The sequence below is a fragment of the Aythya marila genome (assembly GCF_965140915.1).
Source record: "Aythya marila genome assembly, chromosome: 1".
NCBI classification, from domain to species: domain Eukaryota; kingdom Metazoa; phylum Chordata; class Aves; order Anseriformes; family Anatidae; genus Aythya; species Aythya marila.
Window position 1 is genome coordinate 127,001,326 of NC_139042.1, and position 18,703 is coordinate 127,020,028.

The 18,703-nt window shown below is 41.0% G+C and overlaps 1 protein-coding gene across 4 annotated transcripts; it reads left to right on the forward strand.

Moving 5' to 3' along the window:
* Window positions 1-994: 994 nt before the first annotated feature.
* LOC309874016 (natural killer cells antigen CD94-like) lies at window positions 995-11,405 on the forward strand. 4 transcript variants are annotated; one of them, XM_082751900.1, is made up of 8 exons: window positions 998-2,474; window positions 2,567-2,672; window positions 2,851-3,000; window positions 5,805-5,903; window positions 7,022-7,108; window positions 7,412-7,566; window positions 10,064-10,176; window positions 10,531-11,405. In XM_082751900.1, the coding sequence occupies exons 3-8, from the start codon at window positions 2,874-2,876 to the stop codon at window positions 10,649-10,651; spliced, it is 702 nt and encodes a 233-aa protein (XP_082608026.1). In that variant the 5' UTR covers window positions 998-2,474; window positions 2,567-2,672; window positions 2,851-2,873; the 3' UTR covers window positions 10,652-11,405. The 4 variants fall into 4 exon arrangements, with proteins under 4 accessions (XP_082608028.1, XP_082608026.1, XP_082608025.1 ...); XM_082751902.1 differs by lacking the exons at window positions 2,567-2,672; window positions 2,851-3,000 and adding an exon at window positions 5,270-5,319 and having other exon boundaries at window positions 995-2,474; XM_082751899.1 differs by lacking the exon at window positions 998-2,474 and having other exon boundaries at window positions 2,599-3,000.
* Window positions 11,406-18,703: the final 7,298 nt, after the last annotated feature.

Consider the following 18,703-nt stretch of genomic DNA (forward strand, 5'->3'; position numbering starts at 1 on the left):
CACTCAAGCAATTGATAAACAAACAAACAAAAACACTCCAGAGAAGGAGGGAAGGCAGTGTCCTACCTACAGTTGTTCACATACTGAAGTGAAAAACGTAGTCCAGCAAGGCTGAAGATGGCAAAGAACATATCCTAGTGGTGGTGAAACATTGTAGGATTTAAAGGTGCATTGTCTGACTGTATTTAAAAGAAATTTTTGCTCACAGAGGGAGAAACATTAGAAATTCTCTTATTATGTATGGGTTGTGATGGCATTTTTGAATCAGTAGTATACAGCAGTGTGTTTCACTTTTCTAAAATCTACTCCCCCTGCCTCCCAAGTGATAAACTCTAGCTATTGCAATTTACAAGGTCACATTCTAGTTAATAAATAGAGACATTTTGTTCTGACAGCTTTTATATAACTTTTACACATCTGTTATGTTCAAGTGTAGACCAAAACTTCCTATCTTCATCTATCTTCCTTGTCATTTTAGTCTGAAAAAACAAGAAATTTTACCTTCCTGGATCATTAAATGGACAAAGTGACAGTGAAACCTCATCATATTGCCTTTATTAAAAACTGTTACTTCTGTTCTTGCAGCAGAATCTATTTTAAAGGGTGGCTCTGTAATAACAATAATAATAATAATAATTTAGCAGGCTGCTTATTGAATTCAGATCTATGAAAATAATACAGGAGAATGCCTTTTACATCCTATTTTCCCTCATGAAAATTGTGTGAGATAAAAGTTATCACAAAAGATTTTCATTCTGTGCTTGAGAAGTTGTTGCAAAGACTAAAGAGGTTACAGTTTTGGAAAACTGCAGCCTAATACAGTAGCATAAATGTATTTGATTCTCAGACGTATTTTGATTCTTGTTATCTGCAGAAAAGCTCTTGACACTAAGGTGCCAAGTCAAAATTTTCAGGGCTGATGCACAAGAATTTTTGCACTATATTTAGTATGAGGCATTCATGAGGTATGATGAAGGCATCACGAATACACACTGAATGCTACACCTTTTGTATTTGGCTGCATAGGAAAACCAATTGAAAATATCCTTTACACCCAGCTTTTCCCTCACACCTTCTCTTTGCATATGGGGAACATAACTCAAGATATACATGCAGCCAGATGTATTTCTGTTCTGAAAAAATCTACCATCTGCACAAGAAGATAGTAAGAACAGCTCAGTCATTATAGTGTATTTCCATTCTGTTGTTATTTTGCAAACAGGAAACTCTGAAATTTACACAGGAACAGGAACAGCTACCACAGAAAATTCCTCTCTTGCATTTTCCTTCTGACTCACCATATCACCACAATGTGAATCACCGTGTCTGGGCAATTGCTCTGTTACAGAGAGTCAGGCACTGTCTGAAGACATTTAAGGTCTACATCTCAGCAGTGGAAGAAGGCAAATGACTAGAGACAGAGAGTGAGGACTGCACTGTGACTTCTGCATACCCTGCAACGGCAGTGTTGCCTTGTCTTTCTCTGACCCAGGCTGAGTGGCCATATCAATCCTGTCAAGCTCCTGGTTTCACCATCCTGTCAGCTCAGTTTTTCTTCTCTCCTCTGCACTTTGAACTTTTCTTTCTCCTTCCTTCTTTTCTTTTTCCTTTTCCTTTTCTTTTTCCTTTTCCTTTTCCTTTTCTTTTTCTTTTTCCTTTTCTTTTTCTTTTTCTTTTTCTTTTTCTTTTTCTTTTTCTTTTTCTTTTTCTTTTTCTTTTTCTTTTTCTTTTTCTTTTTCTTTTTCTTTTTCTTTTTCTTTTTTCTTTTTCTTTTTTTTTCTTTCCCTTCCTTTCTTCCTTCCTTCCTTCCAATTTCACTGCTGTATCACTCACTTCCTTTTCTCCTAAAGGGTTTCTATTGATCTCTTTCCACCTGGCAGTCTCTCACTCCTCAAAAGAGAAATCCCTGTTCCTGAAAGACGCTTCTCAGCTCCACATATTGCTTTGCTGTGTCTGGGGAGGAGCACATCTCTTTTCTTCTACAATATCCCACAGAAATGACTGCACACTACCCAGGATATATATATTAACTTGTAGACTTCCTACTTGCCTGCTCACAGCCCTTCTTAACACAAAAAAAGCAAACACTGTCTATCATAATCACTCAGAATTCAATGCCAAGCTACATGGAGAGCCCTGTTAGCCTTTCTTGATAAATCAGGTACTCTCTTCCACTCCACTTGTTACTTTCCTTCTAGATATGATTTGATTATTTTTCCAGATTCAGAGAGATTAGGATTTTCCCCTAATGGTCCTCTTTCTGGATCTTCCTAACTAGTTACCAGTCTAAAACTGCACAAGGAAGTTAGAAAAGCATGGCTTGACATACCATTGACTGTATCTGTAACATTTATTTCATTGAAATTTTGCAAAATAATTTCATTTTTCATTTCTTTCTTAATAGTATTTGGAAAATCAACCTACTGCTCTCAGTGCAGCTCTTGTGCTGTATTTGTGCACTGCTGATTAAACAGGTATCTTTCACACCATAACTCAAAATAGCAACTATTTTGAGAGCATTGTATTTCAAGGAGGTAGAAAATCCTAATGTTTGCTGTATTTACAGGATCAGATCAGATAGGTAGCTGAAGTAAACAGTCTTAGGCTCCAGTCTGGAACCAAGACTCCTGGTCTTCATGTTCAAGAAGGAATTACTACCCATCCTTGACAGAGTAATTTTATCTTCTTAACATGCTTTCAATGTGTTATACTTCCACTGTGGCACAGTAATCAGAACAGAGCCAGCTTCCTCTGTGGTTTCACTGAAAATGCTGAAATGTAAACCATTCCCATTGCCCCAGCTTTGGTCTTGCTGCAGTGTGCCCCATCTCCCAAGTACGTTTGTTGCAGGAAAAAAGTGTGACAAGCTGGAGATGGAGGATGAGGAAGGCTACACCGCATTAAATTTACGACCACCAGCTTCAGTTATTACTCGTGGATATTCAAACAGCAACAAATATCCTGCATTTAAAGCTCAAGTCAATTGTGGTACAGTAGACAGTAAGTACAGATGGAAATTATTTTTCTATCTACATCAGGATGTAACCTGAATTTACATAGTCTACTCTTAATTAAAGCTCATAGAAACAGCAGAGAGAATAATAATGAAGTCTTCTGTGCTGTAGGGTCTGATGATTAAAGATACTTTTTCTGAAGTCTTTGAGATCTATATTTACTACAGTTTGTTTTTGTGTGTTTGTTTTTGTTTTTTTTTTTTTCTATTTGCTTTAATACAGAAGACAAATGTTACCTTTATATAGTTTTTTTGCTTGTTTGTTTTGTTTTATTTTGTTTTTGGTAAGACTCATTTGTAACAGCAGGGCACTGCAAGAGAGGAAGACACTATAGTTTTATCAGATAATGCAGCCTTTGGAAATTGAAGCAGTTTCCTCAGTCATTGGAATTAGAAAACTATGCTGTTTATAAGGCCTAATAGTGAATGTAATCTCTTATGGGGAGTTATTTTTACTCGTTTATGCTCAAAATTTTTCTATGAGCAGTTTGAGAGTTAAGTAATGCAGTGGATTGTGTTTATGGAATATCTGAGCCCATAAAAAGGTGAGCTTGAGCACAGCTGCTGTTGCTCAGAATTTAACCAGCAGGCCTATATGTGAAATAAGTATTACTGATGCTCTTTAGGGGTAGAGTAGAGTACTCACAGACTAAACTCATATCAATCTGATACTGTTTGGAAAAGATCTAGGGCTATCCACTGAGAATGATTGCTTGAAAAGGAAGATGGAGAAGCTGTTAACAAGCAGGAGACAGAAAACTGAGGATGAATATTAGGGAGTCAGATATAAAGGCAGAGTTTCCTGGAAAGAAGTGAGATGGCAAGCTCAGCAAACTCTTAAATGGCCTCTCAGTGTGCATGAAGAACATGTAAAGTAGACAGACCTATGCACAAATTAGCTTAGGAGGGACCTATATAGCTCATCTTTCACTATTTGCTTCTTGAATGGGCTGACTGTAATGTCTGATTATGTTGTTCAGGGTGTTGTCCACTTGAGTTTTGGAAACCTCCAGGGATGGAGATCTCACAGTATCTCTGGGCATTTGTTCCAAGTGCTGAAGGGAGTATTTTTTTCCTCATACTTAAGCAGAGGTTTTCCTAGTGCAACTTGTGACTTCTGTATTATACCCTTCCTCTAGACTTCTGAGATGAGTCTAGCTCCATTTATAAAGCCCTTTTAGGGAGTGGAGGACTGAAATTAGTTCCACGCTTGTCATCCTTTTCACCAAGCTAAACAAGTCCAGGTACTTCAGCCACCTATCTTGACTATCTTGATGGTCCTCTGCTGGACTCTCTACAGTGAGCTGACAGCTCCCTTGACTGGGAAGCTCCACTTTGGACACAGTATTCCAGATGTGGCTTCATGGCTGCCAAGTAGACCAGCAACTACTTCACTCAACATACTGGCTACAGTCTTGCCAATACACCCCAGCGGTGGTCAGCTCTCACTGATACAAGGGCACACTGATGACTCACATTCACTTTGTCCACCAGGACCCTGAAGTCCTTTTCAGCACAACTGCTTTTTAGCCAGTCAGTGTTCCACCTGTACTGCTGCATGGAGTTGCACTGTTAGAGGTACAGGACTTCATGTTGTTCTTTCCTGAGCTCTGCTACAATTACAGCTCATTTCTAAGATGTCTAGGACCCTTGAAATGGCAGGTCTACCCTGCAGCACATCAGTCTGCAATGCAGTGTCATCTGTGGTCTTTTGAAATTGCTTTGATCAATGAGGGTTAGGACAATCTCCCTCAATTTTTGCTATGTACATGAGTTACCCAGTCTATACGGACATCTGGGCACCTCTGGAGGTTAATTCTTCTCACCTTAGAAAAGGCTTTTTCTCTGGACATGCTTGCTCTGGTACACTGGTCTCGAATAATAACTGTTGATATATGTAACCTGAACACTAGCGAACAGATTGGGAAAAGTATTATAGAAAACTGCAGAGTACCACTTCCCAAAAGAATTATAAATATACATGAAAATATTTTAATTGGGGGAGAGTCAGCTGTGACTTTCTGGAGGACTTTATTATTGATCAGACATGGAACCCTAATAAAAATCTGAAGAAAGAGTCTGAAGAAAGATGCACAGTTTAAGGCTGAAACATTGCAAACATTTAGAAATTCCTCAATCACAGTGCCAAGAATTGATTATATATCTAACACTATATGTTGTTGTGTTTTTGTTTGTTTGTTTGTTTGTTTTCCCATTTGAGGTGGAGAGACTTAGAGCTTGTTTCATTCTTTCCAGGACTGTGGGAACTGCAAAATCTAGTCTGATCTCCTTCCTCATGATACAAGGTTTTGCTTTAAAGCATTAGAGCCTCAGTTAATAAATATTCTCAGCGGATAGACTAATATTTCTCAAAGCAAACAAACAAAAAAAAATTCCTGGAAATTCAGGACAGTGAGTTGGATCTTAGGAAGAACTTCTTTACCGAAAGGGTTGTTAGACATTGGAACAGGCTGCCCAGAGAAGTGGTGGAGTCACCATCCCTGGAAGTCTTTAAAAGACGTTTAGATGTAGAGCTTAGGGATATGGTTTAGTGGGGACTGTTAGTGTTAGGTCAGAGGTTGGACTCGATGATCTTGAGGTCTCTTCCAACCTAGAAATTCTGTGATTCTGTGATTCTGTGTGATAATAAAAACTTAGCAATAAGTAAAAAAGAAGCTCTGCAGAATAGATAAATATGAAATGATTATGTCAGAGAGGAGGCAATACCACTGTGTGGTGGTGAGAACTGTTCTTTTTGTTGCTAAATGTGTTTTTGTTGTTGTTGTTCCAGGAGTCTCTGCCTCATCTGCCAAAAGGTGGCCAGTGGCCTTTGCTTTCTTCATTTTGAGCCTGGTGCTGCTCATGGGGCTGGTGGCCTTGCTGTTCCTGTGTAAGTACTGGGTTGTCCTGGGGTACTATAATGGGAGTGAATTCCAGCAGTACTACCACTTCATCTGCCCCTGTTGACCATTCCTGCAAAGACCTATGGAAATAGTATGGCAAGAATAGCAATTTCCTATCAAATCTCCCCTCCATTGTGCATCTGCACGAGTCACTCCAGATGACTTTGATCTGCATTTACAATCTTTACCCCATCCACACTGTCCTCCAGAATAGCTTCCAGTTGCAACAATACTCCCATACTAACAGATGAAGCTGCATTTAGAGGAGTAAACGAGGAGTAAAAGACTGCATCCTTTCTCAAATTCCTAGTGTTCATAGCTAGAAGATTCATACTCTTGGCTACACAGGATAATAGTGACCCCCCGTGACTGTTACTGGAATATTTCAGTTATCATTCCCTCTTTCTTGGATTGCAGTGTGGTTTTTTTTTCAGGAATGACAATTTTATGATGTAATCTATGCATCAAAGTATAGTGACTGGTGAATTTGCCCAAAGATTACAACAGATTTTCTGTAGGAACATTTCAATTAACTATTGAAGGTGATACCACATTGCATATGGAAGCAGAGGTAGTCTCCAGCTTCTTTTCAGGGGGAAGGAAACAGTTGCAAATGCCTAGGACACTCAGGGTGTTCTGTAGTATCACAGAAGTTTTAGCTTAGAGGCAGTTGGACTATCAGTAACCCTAGATAAAATAATCTGTAGCTTTGTCTATAGTACTTTGGAAAAACTCTGAGAGTGGAGATGCCACCACTTCCTTTTCTACTGCTGCATCACACTTGTGGGAAAAACTTTTCCTAGTGTCCAACCTGAATAGACCAAATCTCAAATTGTGGCCGACATTGCCCATTGTCATATCATTTTCTGTTGTCCAGGGCAGTTTTGCTCTTTCTTTGTAAGTGTTCTTCAGGTAGTTGTAGACAGTTATTAAATGCATATGTACTCTACTCTCTTCTCCCCTTTGAAAAACGAATGAACTGCAGATGATCTACACACACAAATCGACTTGCAAATGAAACAAACAGAAATTAAAAGAATGCCCAAAGCTACAATTTAAAACTCTTTAAAGAAAGTACTCTGATAAGAATTTTCATTCACTTCAGTTTTTCAGGTTCCCAAGGATTCTGCAGGAGGAAAGAAGCTGCAGGAAATGAGGGAAGCATTGTGTTCTGAAGGGAAAGAGAACAATGGTAAAAGTGGTTATGTAAATAAACCCAAATCATCCCCTTTGAGATCCCATTGCCTAAGAAACTATACAATCACAGGGAAAATAAACTGATCGTCTACTGTTTGCTATTAACTGTGATAGTATTTGAGATGTGGATATGTGCATGTTAACATGCAAAATAACTTTTGCAGAGAAATAATCTTTCACAGGCCCCCCCAGAAGCTCAGCTGACTCATGGCTACTCTTAATCTTCTTTTCCCAGACAAGCCAGCAGTTAAAAATCTAGTATTCCTTGAAGATCTGCATAATACTCTTTGTCTTTTAGAAACAAAATGTGCTCTCTGTCCAGCAAGCTGGCAAAGCAGTGGAGCTGACAGCTGCTTCTACATTTCAAAGGAGAAGAAAACATGGAAGGAAAGCCAGGAGTTCTGTTCCTCTAGAAACTCTACTCTTCTTGTGCTGAAAGATAAAGCAAAGATGGTACAGCCTTAACCTCATATATTCTTTACATCATGTGTGTTTTAACTTCAAGAAATGTGGCAGGCAGAAAATGGTTTGGTCATTTACAGTGCCTTTATTTGGTTTCCCCCGGGGTCAAGTGGTCTTCCTGCAAGCTACAGGATTTTCATGTCTTGAAAAAATTTCTAAATTGTGTGTTATGAAGAATAAAAGCAAACATTTTATAAAATACCTTAATTACCTATAGGTTTTCACAGAGAAAACAAATTGCATACTAGCAGCATGGAGGGGACTCCCAGAATGCAAAATACATACTTCTGTTACCTCTCTCCGAAAGTTTTATTTCTGAGGGCTCCTAGCATCAAAACCACATCTACACCTGATCTAGAGTGGCCATTAGATTAACCACTGTGCTGTCATTCATGCTGCCTTTCACCACACTGCTGTGCAAAGTGACAGTAAACAGGCTGGGTTTTGTCTTTGTGTTATACCCTTCATCGATTGACATTAATGATGGCAGAAAGGCTAGAGTGAAGAGGATTATATTATGATGACTAAATAAGATTTAGGGAGTTAACAGTTTTGAGTAGTCTTATTTATTTATTTATTTGTTTATATTTGCTACCTAATTATAAATCTGTGATTTGTTGGCAGGACTATATTTTCACTTATTGTAAACATATACCTGGGAACTTCTGCTACACCAGCTATTAGGCTTATACAAAGTCCAAACCTTATTATTTGCTTTTTGCTACCTAAAACTTTTAAAAGGAAAGACAGTTCCCTGAAAATTCTTCTTTTTTTTTTCCATATGGAGTCAGTTTCAGATGGGGGTTCTCAACTCTCTTTTATTTTAAAGCATAAATATTGCCCATTTGATTTTTTTTTTTTTTTTTTTAATGAAAATCAGATAGGTAGACACAGAAGTGGAGAAGTGGTTTATAATGGAGTCTATCAACACTGAAGAACAGCAAAGCTGGTGAAAGGACTAGAAAACAGGACATATGAGGAGTCTCAGGGCACTGGTGCTCTTTAGTCTGGAGAAAAAAAGAAAAGAAAAAAAAAACCTGAGGAATGACTTTGTCCCTCTTAACAACTACCTGGAAGGAGGTTGCAGCAAGGAGGATATTGATCTCTTTTCTCAGGTGACAAGGGACAAGAAGCGAGGAAACATTCTCATATTGCACCAGGGAAGGTTTAGATTGGGTATCAAAATAAATTTCTTCACAGAAAGAGTGGTTAGGCATTGGAACTGGCTGCCCAGAGATGTAGTGGAGTCACCATCTCTAGGGGTATTTAAGAGACATGTGGTTGGGGTGCTTAGGTACATGTTTTAGTGGTGGACTTGGTAGTGGTAGGTGATGGTTGGATTTGATGATCTTAAAGATCTTATCCAGCCTAAATGACTCTATGATTCTATGATCCTGAGCTCAGAGTACTGGTCCACACTGCTGGGCAACACCTGAGCACTACACCTTCAACAGTGAATTCAAGAGATAATTTTGGTATGAAATATAAATCCCTGGGTCATTGGACCTCCAATGTCTAAGTGTTTGCTCTTTCTTCCATGTTTGGCATATGCAGCTGGAGTCAGACTGAAGCTAGTCCAGGTTAAGCCACCCATAGATTTTAGATTTTGAATGAGTCCCTAAACATGCTAATAAGCAATAGTAAAGTATATGGATGATCTGAACAGGCTAAGATGATGAGGAACCTCTTAGGTAGCACTTGGACATGTAGGGAATGATTCAGGCTCCTAGGCATAGGTGTCTAGTGCAATCTGAGATGACCTGCATTGTCCTCTTTCACATTCAGGTAGTGCTTCATAAGGGCACAGGTTCTGGGTTTTGTCTATCAGCCATATGTGAAAACTTCAGACAGTTTAAGCCATCTCAAATGGTGTTAAAGGCCTGTGTTTAGGCACCAGAATCTGCCCTCTAGGCTGGGATTCATCTCACCTAACATCAGGCATCTATATTGTAAGTGGTCTGCAACTTCAAACTTTCTTAGGCTCCATTGCAGTCAGTGGGAGATCTACAATACAGTCACTATTCTGTGCCACTCCCACTGCATGAGATGAATCATATCTCAAGCTCCACTGGCTCTGTTGGCCATATCTTTGCAGACCTTAACTGGGGCCTTGACAGTGTTCCCATGTCTATATCCGAACTGTAGTTACATAAAGGTAATGTAGATACCTAAAAGCAAGCAAGACAAAGGTGTTTTTTTTGTTTGTTTGTTTGTTTTGTTTTGTTTTGTTTTGTTTTGTTTTTCTGTATAAGAACAGCTCTTTTGCAGATCCAGGGTACATTTGTCTTGACACAGTTCAATAACTAAAGATATTTGAAAGATTCTATAATCAGAGCAGTCAGCACTGTTTCATGAAAAACAAGCATAGAAACAGTTACCTATTGAGTAAGAGTCGTCTCCTTTGGCTGCAGAACCTTCTCAGCTGGAAGATATACAGCTTGGGTTTTATTTTTGAAATATTATTGTGATGATCTTCGCATTGCTACAGGTCTCTCTGCCACAGGATTCACAGTTTTATTGGGTTGGATTATCATACATCTCTGAAAGGAATGGCTGGTACTGGGAAGATGGAACAGCTCTTTCAAGAGAAGCCAAAACTTGGTAAGCCTTTGTAACTTAAGACCAGTATGGTTCTCTCCTCTGGGCTCCAATAAACTTCATGACATTTATGATTCCTCTTTCCCATGTTTGCCACATGCGCAGTGATGAAGGAACATGTAGATCATTTTATCTGCTATAGGATTACAAATTCCTGCCCTGTGTAAGGAACAATGAGTAACAAACTATAGCTCAGTCACAGGCCCTGGACCCCAAAAGACAACATAGTAGAAATAAAATAGCTCCAAGGGAGAAATAACTCTACATTCCAGTGGCAAATCGCTATGACTACAAATCCAAATATAGAGTACATGATGTCAGCAGGACATTATTAATCCGTATCTTTACATTTTCTAGGACAGTTTTATATGAACACATCTTCTGCGCTTCCTTATATGGACGGATTATTTATGCCAGTAACTCCTGTTTCACAAAGCAATTCTGGATCTGTGAGAAAGGTGCTATTCATTTTGCCTGAAGAAGCACTGCAAGTAGGGATGCAGGTTCTGTCACTGTTATATATCATTTCTAAGAACGAGATGTTTTTAATGTATTTTTATTTTAGTTTGTTTATCATACGGCTTTCTCAGAACAGTGATCCAATAGATAGATTAGTAGAGACAAAATTTTCCTTTTGCCTGCATTTTGTCTCCTAGGCTTACGAATGAGAGAAAAAATCTACAAGCTAAAAGCTTAAAACATAGGAGTTACTTTTAAAGAGTTAGCTACAGTCAAGAAATGATACTTGCATGACTGTCTAGAAGGTCAACCACACATTCTCTTAGATCTCTATGTTTCTTAAGCCTCACTTAGAATTTCTTCTTTCCTCAGCATTTTACACCTGCCAGTCATAAGCCACTCCAACTACATTCTTGATTTTACCCACTGAATTATTGTACATACTAACTAGTACACTCATAAGCCTTTTTTTGACCATTTTGCCTAGTCATGCCCTCATTCCTAAATCTGTTCTTCCAGCTCTTCCCCTTTTTGAGATATAGGAATAGAGAAAGAACACAGATATCTATTTACCCATAAAATTCTCTTTGCATGTGTACTGATATTTATAGAAACAAAAGTACATTTGTTAGAAGAGTACAGGGAATCCCTGGAAGCAATCTCTTTGAAAAGTGGAGCCAAATGTCATAGTGAGAATAAAATATTACCCAAATATAATTTCAGTGCTACTGTAAATATAATTGCTATACAAAAAAAAAAAACAAGGATAACAATGATGTGCTCCATTCAATGAGAGCTCAAGCTAATGTGCACAAATTTTACTTATGTTCTTCTGTTTTATCTACATTGTTTGGGAATTCTGGAGCCCAAGGACCATACTGCGTGACATGTATTATCAAAGTACATGTCATACTTCCTAGAATAAAATGAAGTCTCTAGATTTCTCAGTGTAATTTCATTGCATGAGTTCTTTGAAGTTCTGTGTATGGAAATAGACATCTGTTTAGTATCACATATACAAACTTTCCTTGTATATATATGTATATACACCTTGTATGTATGTTTGCATGTATGTATATGCCTTATTTGGAAATTTCCCTAAAATAAAATTTTTAAAAAATGCTTTGTCATTAATATTTATTATTTAATTTGAAAATAATCTTAAAGACTGAAGTTGTTCCTTAGTTAAACAAACAAAAAATCCTCTACCTAATGTGCTGAAAGATGTTTGTGAACTGAATAAATTCACCATATTCAGTAGAGCCAAGTCCTAATTTATGGGTACTAGAGGTTTTCAAAACGATTCTGTTCTGTGATTCTGTTTTATGAGCTACCAGCTGAACTAACCAGAATTACTTACCATTGCAATAGGAAGTGAATGCCTGAAAGTAAGGTACAATGTTTCATCTGGTAGATAGGGAGCTAGTAGGTGGGGACAAGGAGTGAAATAAAGCCCTCATATTCCATGAGGAAATAGCAAACTGCTAATCCACTTAGATGTATGGAAGTCTATGAGGACAGATTGGATCCACCCGAGGGTACTGAGGGAGCTGCTGGAAGTGCTTGCCAAGCTGACTTCCATCATTTATCAGCAGAGCTGGTTATCAGGGGAGATCCCAGTCGACTGGTGGCTAGCAAATGTGACACCCATCTACAAAAAGGGCCAGAAAGAGGATCTGGAAAGCTACAGGCCTGTCAGTCTGACCTTGGTACTAGGAAAGCTCATGGAGCACATGACCTTGAGTGCCATCACACAGCATTTACAGGACAAATCAGGCCCAGTCAGCATGGGTTTATAAAAGTCAGGTCCTGATCAATGGACCTGATCTACTTCTACAACAAAATGATGCACTCAGTGGATGACAGATAGGCTGTGGAAGTGGTACCTAGACTTCAGTAAGGCATTTTGAAACCATTTCCCACAGTATTTTCCTGAAGAAGCTGGCTGCTCAAGTCTTGGATAGGTGTACACTTTATTGGGTTAATAACTGGCTGGGTGACCTAGCTTGAAGAGTCATGGTGAATGGAGTTAAATCCAGATGGAGACCGGTCACTAGTGGTGTCCCCCAGGGCTCAGTATTGGGGCCAGTTCTCTTCAGTATCTTTGTCAGTGATCTGGACAAGGGGATCGAGTGCACTCTCAGTAATTTTGCAGACGACACCAAGTTAGGTGCAAGCGCTGATCTGCTCCAGGGTAGGAAGGTGCTCTGCACTGGGATCTGGATAGGCTGGACTGATGGGCCGAGGCCAACTGTATGAAGTTCAACAAGGCCAAGTGCCAGGTCCTGCACTTGGGGCACAACAATCCCAAGCAGCACTACAGGCTGGGAGATGAGTGGCTGGAAAGCTGCCTGGCAGAAAAAGAAATGGTGTATTGGTCAATAGCTAGTCGAATGTGAGCCAGCAGTGTGCTCAGGTGACCAAGAAAGCCAACAGCACCTCTGTCTTGTCCTCCCAGATTCATACTTACTTTCTGCCAGTGCTGGTTAGAGCACTGGAGGCAACTAACAGAAACTGTAATAAGGGAAATCCTAATAAGACATAAGGAGAAAATTCTTCACTGTGTATGTGGTCAAACAGGAATGGGTATCCAGAAAGTCTTGGAGATCTCCATTCTTGAAGACGCTGTGAATTTGACTGGACAAGTCCTTAGAATCATAGAAACACAAGGTTGGAAAATATCTACAAGATCATCTACTCCAACTGTCCTCCTATCACTAATACTACCCACTAAGCTATTAAATTGTACATCGTAGCACCTCATCCAGGCGCTTCTTGAACATCATGAGGGACAGTGACTCCATTCTGGGCAGGCTGTTCCAGTTCCTGAACACTCTTTGAGAGAAAAATTTTTCCTGATATCTAACTTAGTTGTCGGCTGAATATGAGCCAGCAGTGTGCTCAGGTGGCCAAGAAGGCCAACGGCATCCTGGCTTGTATCAGGAACAGCGTGACCAGCAGGGCTAGGGAAAGGGTTGTTAGACATTGGAACAGGCTGCCCAGGGAAGTGGTGGAGTCACCATCCCTGGAAGTCTTTAAAAGACGTTTAGATGTAGAGCTTAGGGATATGGTTTAGTGGAGGGCTGTTAGCGTTAGGTTGGAGGTTGGACTCGATGACCTTGAGGTCTCTTCCAACCTAGAAAATTCTGTGATTCTGTGATTCTGTAACCTAAATCTCCCCAGGCACAACTTGACGCCATTTCCTCAAGTCCTATCATTAGTTATCTGGGAGAAGAGGCCAACCCCCTCCTCATCACAGCCTCCCTTCAGGAAGTTGTAGAGTGCAATGAGGTCTACCCTGAGCCTCCTCCAGACTTAACAATCCCAGCTCCCTCAGCTGCTCCTTGTAAGACTTGTTCTCCAGACCCCTCACCAGTGTTGTTGCCCTTCTCTGGACACGTTTCAGGTCCTCGATGTCTTTCTTGTAGTGAGGGGCCCAAAACTGAACACAGTACTAGAGGTGTGGCCTCACCAGAGCCGAGTACAGGGGGACAATAACTACCCTAGACCTGGTGGCCACACTGTTTCTGATACAAGCCAGGATGCTGTTGGCCTTTTTGGCCACCTGAGCACACTGCTGCCTCATATTCAGCCAACTATCAACTGATACTCTCAGGTCCTTCTCTGCCAGGCAGCTTTCCAGCCACTCATCCCCCATCCTGTAGTGCTGCTTGGGGTTGTTGTGCTCCAGGTGCAGGACCCAGCACTTGGCCTTGTTGAACCTCATCCCATTCACCTCAGCCCATCAGTCCAGCCTATCCAGATCCCTCTGAAGGGGCACCCTACCCTCAGGCAGATCAACACTACCTCCCAGCCTGGTGTCGTCTGCAAACTTACTGAGGGTACACTCAATCCCCTCATCTAGGTCATCAATAAAGATATTAAACTAGATAAGCCCCAGTACCAACCTCTTGGGGACACCACTTGTAACAGGATGCCAGCTGGACTTAACTCCATTAATCACTGGGCATGGCCCTCCAGACAGTTTTTTACCCAGAGAAGAGTATACATATCCAGGCCATAGGCAGCCAGTTTCCCCAGGAGAATACTGTGGGAAACCCTGTCAAAGGCTTTGCTGAAGACCAGGTAGACTGCATCAACAGCTTTTCCCTCATCTACCAGGCAGCTCACCCGGTCATAGAAGGAGATAAGGTTGGACAAGCATGGCTTGTATTTCATGAACCCATGCTGGCTGGGCCTGATTCCCTGGATGCCATGCATGTGCCATGTGATCTCACCCAAGATGATTTTCTCCATAGCTTTCCCTGGAAATGAGGTCAGGCTGACAGCCCTGTAGTTCCCCAGATCCTCCGTATGGCTCTTCCTGTAGATAGGAGTCACATTGGCAAGCCTCCAATCCCCTGGGACCTCTCCAGATAATAAGGAATGCTCATAGATGGTGGAAAGTGGCTTGGCAACTACCTCTGCCAGCTCCCTCAGCACCCTGGGGTGGAGTCCATCTGGTCTCATGGTCTGGTCCCATGGACTCGTGTTGTTCCAGACGGAGGAGCAGGTCTCTAACTGTCTCTGCCTGAATGACAGGGGGTGATTCTCTACCTGAATCACAAGGGACTTCCAGGTCAGTGTGTAAAGTACCCTGAGGATAACTGATCTGACTATTAAAGACAGATGTAAAGAAGGCGTTGAGAACCTCAGCCTTTTCCTTATCCTCAGTGATCACATTCCCTGTTGCACTAAGGAAAGGATGGAAATTCTCCTTGGTTCTTCTATTACAGTTAATATATTTGTAAAAGGATTTCTTGTTCTCTTTTACTGCAGTGGACACTCTGAGTTCCAGCTGGGCTTTTGCCTTTCTAAGTTCCTCCCTGTATATCTTCTTGTAGTCTTCCCAAGTATCCTGTCCCTTCTTCCAGAGGATGTATATTCTCTTTTTCTAACAGACTCTCAACAGAAGTTCCTGGTTCATCCACGTCAGTCTTCTTCCCTTTTGGCTTACAGGACTCAGGAACAGCCTGCTCCTGGACCTTTAATATTTCCGTCTTGAGGAGTGTCCAGGCTTTCTGGACCCCTTTGCCCTTCAGGAGTGAATCCCAAGGGACCCCTGCAACAAGTGTCCTGAACAGGTCTAAGTCCACCCTCCAAAAGTTCAAGATAGCAGTTTTGTTAGTTACACTTCTGACATCACCAAGAATAAAAAACTCTACAATTTCATGGTTGCTCTGACAAATACAGTCCCCAACCTTCACATCTCCCACCAGTCCTTCTCTGTTAGTGAAGAGCAGGTCTAGTGGGGCACTTCGCTTGGTAGGCTCTTGTACCAGCTGTGTCAGGAAGCTGTCTTCCACACACTCTAGAAACCTCCTGGACTGCTTCCCCTGCGCAGTATTATACTTCCAGCATATGTCAGAGAAGTTGAAGTCTCCCATGAGAATGAGTGCTGGTGATCGTGCAACTTCTGCGAGCTGCTCATAGAATGCCTCATCCATCTCTTCATCCTGCTTAGGCAGTCTATAACAGACCCCCAACAAGATGTCACCCCTACAGGCCTTCCCCCAATCCTTATCCATAGACACTCAACTTTATCACTCACAACCCCAAGCTCTTCAACGTCAAAACACTCTTTAATATAAAGAGCCACACCACCACCCTTCCTTCCTTGTCCATCCCTTCTGAAGAGCTTGTAGCTGTCCATCACAGTACTCCAATCATGGGACTCATTCCACCACATTTCAGTTATGGCAGCTAGGTCAGTTAGCCTGCCGCACAGTCGCTTCCAGCACCTCCTGTTTGTTGCCCATGCTGTGTGCACTGGTGTAGATGCACTTCAGATGAGACATCTGCCTCACCCCCAGCTTCAGCATCATTCCCCTAGGCTCTTCTCTGGTGAGTCCTGTTTTATCCCTTCCCCCCATCACAGCTAGCTTAAAGCTCTCTCGACAAGTCCTGCTAGCTCCTGCGCTAGGAACCGTTTCCCCCTTTGAGACATGTGAGTTCCATCCATCAACAATAGTCCAGGGGTTGAGTGAACTGCCCCATGGTCAAAGAACCCAAAGTTCCTTTCTCAACACCAGCCTCTCAGCCAATTATTCATTACCTGTGTTCTCCTAGCCCACCCCATGTCCTTCCTTGAGCAACTTTACCATTGCTAGAAGCTGGCAAAGCTTTGAATAGGAAGTTGAACCAGTTGACTTGCAGAGGCTCCTCCCAAAGGTACTTAAGACAAAATTCTTAAGACACCAGAGTTTTGCCATGCATCCCTTATTGGGGGTATCAGACTCCTTAACACAGGTTTCAGTCCTGGTTCATGCATCTGTAGTGATGGGTTTAAAGTTGCAACATCTCACTGGCACCCTACAGATTCCTGTTACTTGAACCCTGCTTGGTCTCTCTCACAGTATCTTCTTTCCTTAAAAGTCCTTCACTCTGCTCCTGCCTTCACTCGGTCAGGACTTGCAATTGCTTTGTGTTATATTAAATAAATATGCAGTCATCTGAGTTCCATGAGGCAGCAGGTAAGGTGCAATTTCACCAACCATTCTTGCTTGGCTTTCATGGCTTTAATACATCCTATGTTCTGCTGGCAGGGGAACTTCCAGAGAAGAAAGCGGAGAGTGCGCAGCACTGTGCAGTACGCCAGCAAACAGAAAGCTACAGCTTTGCAAAAAGAAGAATGGGCTCCTACTGTAGTTGGATGATGTAGAGAAGTTGAGATATAAAGTAGTGTCCAGTCTCTTTTGTTTCTCACTTTTTAAATTTTTCTAAGTTATAAGAAAGAGGGACAGATTATGCTATTTCAAGTGATCTACTGTTGTTTCCTTGGTCATTATAAGCTAAAAACTGTAGTGAATCTTCCCTTCATACTTATAGATCACAGTCATGAAAAGGTTTAGCTTGGAAGGGAGTTCTGAAGTGAATCTGTTCTAAACTCTTGCTCAGCAGAGCTACTTTCAAAACTAGATCAGATAGCTCCAGCCTCTGTCCAGTCAAGCTCAGAAAATCTCCAAGGACAAAGCTGCCACACCCTTTCAAAGCACTTGTTCCAATATTTGACCACCTCAATGTGATTTGTTTTTCCCCATGTCAGATCAGAATTCCCCTTCATATAATATACTCCCATTGCTTCTTGTCTTCCATTGTGTATTTCTGAGTTTGGCTTCATCTCCTTTATACTCCCCTTTATGCAGTGACTCCAATTAGTTTGTCAGTATCTTTCTTTTCTCCAGGCTGAACAAATCCCTGTAAATCATGTGCTCTGTTTCCTCATTATCTTTGTGGCTACCTCCTTGACCAGTTTTAGTATTTTTGAGGTTTAGAGGTTTTTGGTTTGGTTTGGTTTGTGTTTTGTTTGTTTGTTTGTAATTATATTTTTTAATAATTTTTTCTTACTGGGGTGCCTGAAGCTGGACGTAGCACTCTAGCTGTATATGCACAACTGTTGAAGAGAATTATCACCTCCTTTGCTCTGCTAGCTATGCTCTTGCTAATTTTGTCTGATCTGTGGTTAGCCTTTGCCACAAAGGCTTGTTTGTTAAGTGCTCTCTGTGTCTTCTTTTTCCACATTGTGATTTCCCAATTGTCCCTCTGAGAAGATGACATTAGATTCTGGACAGTGTTTCCTGTGTGATTACACAGTTTCAGCTACTATTTACAGCTGTGACTTTTTATCTGAATTGAAGACAAACACCTGGATTTTTAGCCCTTAACAATGAGTAATGATAAAGGCACAGAACTGAAATCAGCCTGCCTCTGAAAAGAATTGAAGGTGTTTGTTCTGTTTCAAAATGTGAAAAGTTCAAAGGAGATGGAAGTCATGGAAAGGCTCAATAGAAAAGAGTGATACTATGTAGCCATAAAATGACTGGGACTCATGTCATTTCTATGTGTCTGTAGACCTGGGGAGGCAGAATCTAGCTGAGATGTGCTGAGCAGAAAGAGAGGATTCCTTCTCCTGAGAGAGGAAAAGGAGGAGTCACACATAGTACTTGAATATGAATAATTTGACTCAGGAAACTTGACGTGTGACTCATTCTCCTCTCTCTTCCTTCTTTCTGCTTTTCTCTTTGCTTCTCCTTCACAAAACATTTGGTCTGTCTTTTAAGAGGATCATTAC

Coding starts and splice junctions, on each gene's coding strand:
- LOC309874016 (XM_082751899.1), top strand. CDS start 2,769: ATGCTGAAATGTAAACCATTCCCATTGCCCCAGCTTTGGTCTTGCTGC. Junction 5,904..7,021: donor GGTGGCCTTGCTGTTCCTGT/GTAAGTACTGGG, acceptor CATTCACTTCAG/TTTTTCAGGTTCCCAAGGAT. Junction 7,109..7,411: donor TGAAGGGAAAGAGAACAATG/GTAAAAGTGGTT, acceptor TTTGTCTTTTAG/AAACAAAATGTGCTCTCTGT.